Here is an 11713-nt window from a genome sequence, read left to right as displayed (position 1 = left end):
ATATGGAAGCATCCTCAGATAGTGAAGATTCAAGTTTGTTCAAATCATTACCCCGGGGATAGGTTGGGGCCACAATGGGTGATCAAAGTTTACAGAGGAATATATAGGAAAAAGTCTTTTTCTCAAGAACAGAAAAGCCATGATTAGTCAAATTGATATGGAGGCATCTTTAGGTAGTGTAGAATGAAATTTGTTCAAATGAGGGCCCCCGGGGGTAGGGTGGGGCCACAATGGGGGATCAAATTTTTAGAAATGAATATATGGGAAAAAATCTGCTGCTCAAGAACAACAAAGCCATTTGTTATATTGATATGAAAGCATCATCAGGTAGTTTAAAATTCAACACCCCCCTCCCTGTAAACTTTTCAATACTGTACTGATTTTTGCTTTTTTTCCTAGCCAATGTGCTCAGGTGAGCGATGTGGCCCATGGGCCTCTTGTTTAAAAGTTAATTTTACATACTGTCTTCATATCATTTTTTAAAAACAAAAACGTATATATCTTCACTGTACTTAAAATTCAAATAGTTACCGATTTAATTTTATTTTTTGCTTTCTGTTCAATAAAGATTCTTATATTTGCATCTTATTATCTGTTCTCAAGCAGGAGAATAATTTGCTTGTAAGTTGACAGTCTTGTGCTTTAACTGAAGTACATCTTGTATTAACGTTGAATTTATTTCAATATTTCATCATCATCCCCTGTCTTTAAAATAAGTGGAAGTATATTGAAGAATGTTAAACATGCAATTTAAATTTCTTTTTTTTTTAAGGAGGAATGCTACATCAAAATTTTATTGAATGCATCTTTAAAAATTTCTTATACATGAATATGTTTTCAGCATGTGAAGACTGATTTTTACCTCGAAATAATTTTAATATGATTTTTTTCGTATTTTTTTTTCTTCAGAGATAATGTAAAAAGAGTGCTTTAGAGATTAAAATTTGCCATTTGCATACTATAAGTATCATAAAAAAATCAAGAAAGGTCAGAGACATTTTAATTTTTTTTTTAAATAAAGAAATATATTTAAAATAAAACAAATTGTTTTTTAATTTTTTTTTAACCTATGAGTAAAATGTTCAACAAACAAGCCATGATTACATTTTAGGAAAGATATGCTAGACAATCATATTGTAAAAAGAAATTGGTTACAATTGTGCAATTTTAGAGAAACTGCTAATTTTCAAATTTGAACCATAGACCTGAAGCTTCAGGTCTATGTTTGAACAACTGAATTAAAAACGACCCCGATCAAAGTCAATACAAAATTTTATAAAAATCATTAAAAGTCTGCGTATCTCTCGCAGTTGCGACTGTGAATTCCTCCAAGGCACCTGATCCCACCTCTAGAATTTCCAGGGGTCCGTGTTTTATGCCCTCTTCACATATTTGTATTGTTTGTAGATTTTTTTTTTAGATCAATCACCTTTTACATTGATAAGTTCAAATAATTTGTAAACTATACGCCCAATTAATCTAGTATTCTTGTGAAATTGTTATATATTTAAATTTTATGTAATTGTGGTTTGGAACAGTTTAATTTCAATCGAGATCGGTCCAAATTTGAAAATAATCATTTTTTCTTCAGTTTCGCAATTTCAATTCATTTTATTTGAGGAATACTACTGCCTGACATTTCTTTTCTGTAGGTTACTTGTCTCGAGAAGATTTTATTCATAGATTTAAAAAAAAATATTTACAAATTATGTATTTTACATTCAAATTTCAAAATTAATGTCTCTCTGAATCTGACTTTTCTTTACATGTTTTATAAGATATTTTAACGGCATTTTTTTTTAAATTTTAAACTCGAAAGCATCTCATTTACTGGGTAATTGATATAACAATTTTTACATGTACATGTATATATCATGAAATAAAATTTTGTTGTTACATTCCTCCTTTAGCCAAAAAATAGCGAAAAAATCCACTAGTGTTTATCTGTTCCAAGTTGACGTGGCAAATTGATCCATCTTTATACAGTTAAACTTCGATGTCTCAAACACGGATGTCTTGAATACCATGGATATGTCGAAGTCATTTTGAAGTCTTTACTACTTATTCCTTAAGTATTTTACCCTGGATATCTCGAATCCTCGGTTATCTCGAAGTATTTTCTCGGTCCCTTCAAGTTCGAGATAACGAGGTTTAACTGTATATACATACATATGTAGGTCGTGTATACTATGGGGTACAGTGGCGGATTTAAGGGAGGACCCCCCCCCCCAAAAAAAAACTGTCAAAGTTAACGTAAATCATAGTTTCGTCGAGAGAAAATGTAAAAATGTCTACTCAGTAGACCTCATTTTTACCCTACAAAATCTCTAGAGTCGAGGGGCTTCCGGGGGACCCACTGGGTCCTCAAGGCGGCCCCGAGACCCCCTGCCTACTTTTTGCGCCCCTCTAACTTCAATTCCTGGATCCGCGCCTGGGGTATTAATTGTTTCAAAAACAAGTGCCTGTGAACAGAAGACTTTGGTACGTTAATGTGTAACCTGCATGGTAAAGGTCTTATAGTAAGGGTTCAAATATTGGTGCGCCTCGAACACAGAAAAAAATTTCCTCCAAAGAGGAGCCTCGCAAGATCTAGTTTGTCAAAATAATAAGCATACTGCTGGAGATTTTTAACATACCTCACTCTTTTCGGTCTTGAGGCCAGAAGGGACCACAATTGTTGTTCAGATTTTTAAGTAGAAATATTAAAAAACAGAAAGAAAGAAAAATCGAAAGTTCTTTTTCATGTAAAACAATTAAGCCTTCAATTTTGCAAAAATATCACACAAGCACCATTAGGTAGGGTTAATTAAAGTTTATTTATTTTAACAATAGAACTTACGACTAAGACCAAAAAATGTTTTTAGGAATAATTGTCTTCTTAACATATATTTGAAAAATGTATATAATCTATTCTTAGTCGCAAGATGTTTTGTACAACGGACCCCAGGAACCTTGGGATCAGAGTGGTGTCGCATGTACTTCTTAAACAAAGAATGTTATACCTAAAGATACTCTTCTGAGAAACAAAAAGGTTACAGTATAACACTTTTTACTTTTGCTCTCTCTCTTTATACATGTACATATCGATTACTCTCCTCCTTTCAATACTTTCTCTCTCTCTCTCTATATATATACTAGTATATCGGTTAACCTCCCCCTTTCAAAAATGATGCTTTGTGTCTGTGGCGGTGCTCCTGTATCAATAAGGTACTACTACTAGTTATGGTATAATAATGTGACTAATGTCATTATATCATTTGAAATCTACTAATATATAAACAGTTCAAATCTGACGGCTAACTTTTCTATAAAAGTTTATCTTGCTTTGTTATATAGCCTGTCCAAGTGCTTTTCTAATTTCACCATCTTTACTTCCGGGACATAAACTATTCCAGTATCATGTCAATCAGTCCATCACTTTCCCTTCTTGAGAAAAAAAACTATTAAACACACTGTAAGATACAAACAGTTTTAACTTTAGTCTCAATTTTGAAGAATCATTATAGCTAAATAAATGTACAGTGTATATATAGGTTTATTGGGCAAGAAGACATACCAGCCTGAACAATTAAGATGCAGTATTTCATTCCTCTTCGAATACCTTTCCCTGGAGGAATTTCATTTTTACCATTTCATATAAAACTTATTTTCATACATTCCAATTCAAAACTCTTTTTGTATTGTCATGAAATGCAGCCGTGCAACTTTACACATGTAAAAACTTGAAACTTTTATTTTCACTAAAGCCCCCGAAAGGGTTATCTCCATAGAATTTTGTCTCCAAAACTTGGTCATAATATATATATATATATATATATATATATATATATATATATATATATATATATATATATATATGCTCTTGCCAAGTGAACATTCTATACAGATGTACATGCATGATATATTAAAGTTGACCCATCGCTTAAAGGCATTTTATTTACAGCACTTTAGCACAATTTATAGCACTTTAAAATAGAAAAAATACATTTAACAATGAAAAAAATCCACAAAATTCAGGAAGTCAATTTTTTTTAAAATATTAAATATAATGGCTAAAGTATAAAACCATTAAACTTGATATCAATGTATCACCAAATCTTTTACATATCCATAAACATGATAAGACAAATAACACCACAGTCTGCTGTCTTAGAAGAACAACAATGGGTTTTTACTGAATTTCAAGAAGGTATTTCTTCATAGAATTTGGTATGGGTAGATGTGGTACCTTTACAGCCAACTGTCTATCTATTGATTTGTAAATCACAACACGAGAGATCTCCATCAGACTTCTGGGACTTTCTGACATTGAGCTAAGAATCTGAAGTAATTTCTTCCCAACTGCTCCCATAGGATGAAATCTTGTCATAGAGCGGGCAGAATTAAGGCACTCACAGAGTTCCTTGTGGCTCATGGAGTGATAAAACAACATGAGCAGCTCCTCTGCATAACCATCTCTATAGAGAGCATCCTCATCCTTCATCTCATGAATGTAATGGCTTACAGGCTGGGTGCCTTGGTGACGAAGAAATATGGAACTCTGGGAATGGCAGATGATGGGTTCTGATTGATAAGGTTCTACATCAGGGTCACCTCCCCACTGGAGGATGACTGTTAACCAGCGGCGAATCACGACAAAGTCTGACGGACATTTGGCAAGTTTAGACAGATGAACAAATTCAATGATTGCATTTCCCATTCCTCCCTTTAAATATGGATGTTTAGCATTTGTCAAAACATTTGGATTCAGTCCATGCATAAAGTGAGCTCGCAAGACTTCACAAACAAGATTTGAAAACTCTTCCCTCAACATTTTGGAATCTTCAGAGACTGGAATCGTAAAGTGTCTGGCTGCAAACTTTGCCAGAATGGTGGAACAAGTGAAACCATTATTCGTCTGGAAATTCACTTTAGCACCATACTTTAACAATGTACATAATGATGAGACAACACCCTCTGCTTGATTACAGAGTTCCACAAGATTGTTTTCCAACAAACACTGAAGAAAAATCTGATAAGAAGAATGACCTTCTGAACAAAGACTATTTGGATCTGATCCATGTCTTAGTAGAACCTCCAGAGCACTGTTTAGATGGCTGAAATCATTCTTGTAGAGATATTTAGAGTCAATGGAAAACTGAACACAGTCACACAGCATTTTGCCCATGGTACCACAAGACTTAAGTGCCACATGCATGAGCTTGTTAAGGGGCTGCAAGCCAAAGCGGTTCTCCCTCAGAGGGTCGGCGTTGAACTTTAGCAGGAGATCTAAGGACTGAACAACCTGATCCTGGTAATCTGGTTGTAGCTGCAATCTGGTTACATGGTTCTGGCTCTGACTTGGATGGAGGAGATTTCCTCCAATAAACGACACATGCGTCACTAGATAATGTAGTGGAGTCTCCATTGAGTTGTCCACTTCATTCACTAACTGCTCAATTCCTGTTGTCAACAGGTACTTTGTGGTGTCAAATATGGTGAACAACCCATCAATGTCATTGCAATAGAGTCTATGTAGGGCAGTTTCACCAGTTTTAGAAACACAGTTTACATCTGCACCATTATCTATGAGAGATTTAGCACACTCTCTTCCCCAGACAACTGCCTGAAGTAGTGGAGTCTCTTTTTTTGAGTTCAGTGAATTGACTTCATCTGGAAATCGTTCCACAAAGTAACGAAGACAGTTCAAAGTTCCTTTACAGCATGCAAAATGAAGAAGTCTTGAAGGAGATGGTAGAGGCACTCTCTCTGATTGCATCTGTGACAGCAGCAGCTTCACACAGTTCACACTATCACTGGAGATGGCATAAAACACTGGGAGGTCAACATTGACTTGACATTTATAACTGGAATAGTCTAATAAACCAAGGATTTTGTAGGCCTCCAGTGGGGAGTGGGGCCCAGGGTAACACATCCCAGCAATCTGTCCACTCCTCCCTCCTCTCTCCAACAATGTCTCTAAAATACCATAGTGCCCTAAATGAGAGGCTAAGTGCACAGGATTATTGCACTTAAGATTCAAATGTCCAGAGTAATATTGCACTAGTTTGTTTACAAGGGGTTTGTTGTTGGTGATTACAGCTAACTGGATGAGATTGTACTTGGTGTGTTGGTCAAAAACACCTAGAATATCTTCATCCTTGGGAAGTGATTCCACTATGCGCATCACAGCTTCCAGGTCGTCTTGATGTCGCAGTAGGTATATTGCACGGAGAACTTTTAGCTCAGTTTCAGTAGATGGGGGATGAAGTGGGTGGTCAAATAAAATTTTTATTGGCCAGAAAGTTCTAAAATACTGGTTTAAATAGAAGAAACAGCTGGAGGTAAATTCAATGATGTTTGCCATATTTTAGCTTTCAAAGATGATGCAGCTTCTGCTTTTTTTTCTTCTCTCGTCAATCCATGAAACCTGTAAGTACACATTCATTTGTTTACACATTGAGAAAAATATCAAAAAATCTAAGTTTATAATTAAACATGGGGACAAGTCTGATTTTTTCCTTTGTATGATAAGGAGAAATGAAAAAAGTATATATCATTAATGGTATTTTTCCTTTTAACTGACTACAGTGTGTTTTTAAACTGTCTGCATAATCCAGTTCATTTTGTCCCCAACAATAATGAAATCATTTGTCACTAATTACATCAGATACACACAACCATAGCAACAATAATGAGATTACAGCATCAGTGGATAAACAGGCACATAGCTGCCTATATGCAAATACTCAAGTGCATACACATCATTTTCAAGAGCGAGAGAGAGAGGTATTCAAAGAAAAAATCTCAGTACCATCCAACAAATATTCATGTTTCAAATTATTTTGTGTCATACTGTTTTTATTTGAATTTAATATTACCATGACTGTATAATAAAATTTGAAATCCTTTATTAAATCATTGCCAATTAAATCCAAATAAATCATTCATTAATTTGAAATAGTTCTTTAATACATTGATTTTTTTAGAGATCTTTGAAAAAATAATTTTCAAACACATTGTTGAATGCTATGATCTACTAGAATATGATTTAAAATACAATATTTTTGTTAATATAATTAACATTTAATTAGTATACATGTTTTTGAATGTTAAACAAGAGTAGATGATACCGATATATAGGTTAAATATTTAGTTCAAACTACATGTACAGTAAGTTTTATTGGGAGTATTAACTTTGCTTTAAAACAATAAATATTACTACGTCTTAAATGGCATAATTTTCATTTTGCAAGAAAATGAATGAAATATTTGGTAAAACGCAGGAGCTTCTGGACCCTCACCAGCAGGCACATAGTATCACGGGAGCAAGGGGGTGACCTCACCCCTCACTTATTTCAAAATCTAACCTTTTACTATTGAAAATGTTCATTGAAAAAGGTGGTTGCATGCCCCCCCCACCCCCCCCCCCTCACTTTTTTTGTTGTAGCCTAGTTAAATCATAGTAAATTGGTAATGTAATAATAAAATTTTGATTTGTGAAAGTTGGAACCTAACTCTGACCCCCTGCTGTTCTCTGCCTACACTTCAATTCCATTCTGGCTACCCGCCTGATAAAGCAGGTCATAATTAAATTGGTAACCACAGTAACTCACTTGTAGCTCTCTATATCAATGGCCCAGGAGAAGAAAGCAGCTTTTAATTCAGCCCTCTACCTGTACCTCATCTACAACACAATTCAACAGGAAATTTATATATATCAGTCTGTATCAGCAGTGAGCCTTATAATTTTTATAAATATCTTATATATCAAGAAAGAGTACCAGCTAGGGGCTGAAAAATAGATTTTTTAGGCACTTGTCGAACGGCAAGTACATGGTCAAAATTCACTTGCCCTACCTGAATATTTGCTTGTCCCACCATAAAGTATTATCATATTTATATATAATATTTTTTAAAAATGGAAGAAAAACACTGAGTAGATCATGCAAACCCCTGTACAATTTGAGCTTTAGATCTATGACTTGCATATGGATTTTTTTTTTTCAAGTCACTTGCCCATGGGCAAGTGGTTGATAAAATTCCACTTGCCCACCCTTAAAATTCACTAGCCCCGGGCGTCGGGCAATGGGATTTGTCAGCCCCTGAGTACATTAGAAAATATTTACATTTGCTATGTTTTTCTACTAAGCCAACTGTGCAATTGATTTGAAGTTCATTTTTGTGTATACTCACGCGTAGAAATATACACGGTGAAACTCGCTGTAAAGTGACGTCACAATGAGGCAACAGAGACGTTAATAAAAATGTAACGATATAGGGCAGCAAGAAATTCAAATATTGAGCATAATATTGTTGCTTTTGAACTTGTAAAATGTAAATATAAGGAATGTTTTTCAGTTTAGTGTGAATTATTGGTGTGTAAATCACACAGACTTGCACGTAGGCATATTTTTCATGAAGCGCTAGCGCGCTTCATGAAATATGCCTACGTGACAAGTCTGTGTGATTTACACACCAATAACTCACACAAAACTTAAAAACATTCCTTAAATGTACAGAAATCAAACATTTATTTACATTATTTACAGGTACTGTTATTGATCATGAAAAAAAAACATATATAATAAATTTCCTAGTTTTTAGGGGTAAACCTGTCTGTATTTATGAGTTCAGTACATATAAGTACAATAATTTATGGGCACTGAATTTTACACTAGTGTATATATTATGAATCAGGAGTTTTGTTTATTTTGGATACAGATAAGATATAAGTAAATAAACAGGGTTAATCTCCTACCTCTATATTTATGTTTAGTAACAGTGGCATGTTGGAGGATTATACTTTATCAGCATTATCAGTAATGACTTTTTATCATGTTTTATTCACCTTCTGTAGTATAACAGTATATAGATGACTGGAAAATAAATCCTCAGGGACTTGTAACATTCTCTCATTTATATTCATCTATGATGTTATACATGTTATATGTCATATATTACTTTGTTTATGAATTCTCACAAACTGTGTGATCCTCCCCATGCACCCTTCACATTAATCAATCTACTATTCTACTCCCTGGAACACTGCTTTATCATGTGTATCCATATTATTAAAATTAACTTGTTACCACTTACCAGTGAAGGACCCTTTTTTAGATAAAACTTTTTCTATAAACTCATTGATAACTATCTTGATATTCCTTAAGTTTCCTACTCACTAAGTTAATAAACAAAACCAGAAAACAATTTATAACTTAACATGTTTAAGTTGATTGAACATGTTGAAGTATTATATTAGAATTTCTCTTCATCATGTTCATAAATGTTTTGTAATATAACAAAATCGACTGCTCTAGACATACATGCATAATAGATAGAAACAAGGTATTTATTAATATTGGAAATTAAAGAACTTTACCATATTTACAGAAATAAAATCCAGTATGATCTGCAAATTTTATGGGAAGCACACAAAAGTCTAAAATCGTGACCATTCAGGAAGTTCATCTTTTGTCAGAAAGATTTCGTATGTGGTCACTCAAGATTTTTTGATAGTGTAATATAATGACTTTCGTTAACCAGTACATACTGGTATGTATATATTTGATTATCAATATACTCATGCAATGCATTGATGTATGATATCTGAATTGTTATTCAATTAAGTTGCTGCATTCATTTTGAAATTGATGAGAAAATTATCAAGTCATGCATAAACTCGATTAATGCATAAAATGGCAAATCATATGTTTTTGAGAACATAACATGATTATATCAGTAAGCCTTGTCCTTCCAAAAGTCCTCCTATGGTCAAGGCAATTTATGAATACTGAAAATGCCTCAGTTAAATATTTTGAAAATTGTTTGCATGCTTTTTTAAAATTTTGTTTAATTTCAACAGAATTCAATGGAATAATCATCGACCGATTAAAACGATATTGTCCTCAAGGGCCTGGTGAGGGCCTGTCTCTAGACACTTTTAGATTATTCAAATAAACACTGACATTGAAATACTGTACATTGTATATTAAAAGATGGTTTTACGACCAGATAAGAACGCAAAACCTGAAAATCTAGGCTCGAGAGAGGAAATCTATCTTGAATAGACATAGATGTCATTTCATCTTTACCATTTTTTACTGTCATGCGAATGTGATGTAAATTACTAGACGTTTTGACTTTGTTGCAGCTTCTGCATGTTTCGCGCAACATTGCATAATAAAATTTTAGCAGTGCAACCTCTGTATATTTCACATCTTGGGTGACTATTGAAAAAACATGGTTCACATACATACCCTGTTTTCATTGGAGCACTGATTGTTCCCTGTTCCTGTTTTGCTACACCTGTTTAAAAAGGTTGCGTGACGTCTACCACGACTGTCATCTTCCGATCATTCCCTGATCTACTGCTTTCTATGTTTTTGTCTGGGTGGCCTTCACCCTATACAAGTGATGACTATTCTTTGTTTCCTTGACTGAAGAGTTTCACTCTTGTTTTGAAGCGGGAAATTTAAAAGTCATTTACTCTGAGATACTCCGATTACAAATTTTTTTTCTATGTTTCTACTGTCTCTTGTTACCCTATAATTTCATAAAGAAACATGCTGTGTAACTAATCCGAAAATTTGAAGAAAAAAATACATTGACTGAGCTAAATGTATAAAAATCGAAGCCTGCGGAGGATAGTTCATCTGGCGGCTGCATGGTGCTAAAATGTTTTCAGAGAATTATCATTTGGATTTTTTCTAGTGGCTGTCAGCATGGTCAGTAGGCCTAATTTTTTTCTTCTTTCTCTTGTGTAAGAAAGATATATAATTTTTTTTAAATATAATTTTTTTTGAATTTGTAAATTTTTGTTCAAGCCCAAAAAAGTTTCTCGGTCTAAAATTTTCAGGAAAAAATGTGGGAGATCCTTTCCCCCTTGAAATTATGGAGGAAAGGGGGAATAACTCAATTTCCTAAATAGAAAATTGACAGTTATATTTCCCTTTTTAATATGTGAGTAAATGTCTAGCCTGGCAGTGCCTGAGAACTAAAGATTATTTTTATCTTGTCTAGTCGTAACTTTTTTTAATTGACTAGATGACTCTACATATATCTCAAGAAAAAATAGTAATTCTCAGACTTTGATATTTCACTTAAATTACATGTAACGATGTGCTCTTGTGAATGCATGAGTCTAACGGGAGAGGGAGGATAACTACGATTGGGGGGGATGTCTGAGTCTGACATATGTTAAGTATTACACACATTTGCTTATTTGCATAAAGGATAAACTACATATTTAATTCGTTTTTAATTTCCTTATTGTATATAATCTGATAAAATGTATTAGTACAAAATATATCCTTGTATAATAGTGTGTATGTTTTTTTTTTTTTTGACAGGAAGTTAATTATATAACACTTTCTGTTATATCTTAGGTGACCTTCCCTCAGTGTTACACAGGAAGACCCCTTAATTAAATTGCTTGTTCTTGATATATAGACTTCAGAGATAATCCTGCCTTTTTAAAGGTGCTTAGACACAGATTTGAAGTTAATATTTTCTCAAATTTTCTGTATAATATCACGACTTATATATAATTGCAATAGCATTTCACACGAAAATATAATTAAAAACTTATTTTATCTGGAAATTATTGGAACTACGAATTCCTGGACGCGTTTGATTTACACATCCTTGCACTTTCACAAATTTTATCTTTATCCCTAACATTTAAGAAAAGAAGGGATTTTGTTGTGTATTAATGAAAAACATTACATCTACA

At 33.6% G+C, this 11713-nt stretch overlaps 1 protein-coding gene across 1 annotated transcript; it reads right to left on the bottom strand.

The window, feature by feature from the left end:
- Window positions 1-3971: 3971 nt before the first annotated feature.
- LOC133176390 (uncharacterized) lies at window positions 3972-10320 on the bottom strand. Its single transcript, XM_061311511.1, has 3 exons — window positions 10239-10320; window positions 7596-7666; window positions 3972-6409 (listed from the first exon to the last, which is right to left on the bottom strand). The coding sequence occupies exon 3, from the start codon at window positions 6344-6346 to the stop codon at window positions 4172-4174; it is 2175 nt and encodes a 724-aa protein (XP_061167495.1). The 5' UTR covers window positions 6347-6409; window positions 7596-7666; window positions 10239-10320; the 3' UTR covers window positions 3972-4171.
- Window positions 10321-11713: the final 1393 nt, after the last annotated feature.

This window comes from Saccostrea echinata, unplaced genomic scaffold, assembly GCF_033153115.1.
Source record: "Saccostrea echinata isolate AGI-Se365-2 ecotype Australia unplaced genomic scaffold, CSIRO_AGI_Sech_v1 ptg000075l, whole genome shotgun sequence".
NCBI lineage: Eukaryota > Metazoa > Mollusca > Bivalvia > Ostreida > Ostreidae > Saccostrea > Saccostrea echinata.
The sequence above is the reverse complement of the archived record's forward strand: the minus strand, read 5'-3'. Positions and strand labels throughout refer to the sequence as shown.

Coding starts and splice junctions, on each gene's coding strand:
- LOC133176390 (XM_061311511.1), bottom strand. CDS start 6,346: ATGGCAAACATCATTGAATTTACCTCCAGCTGTTTCTTCTATTTAAAC.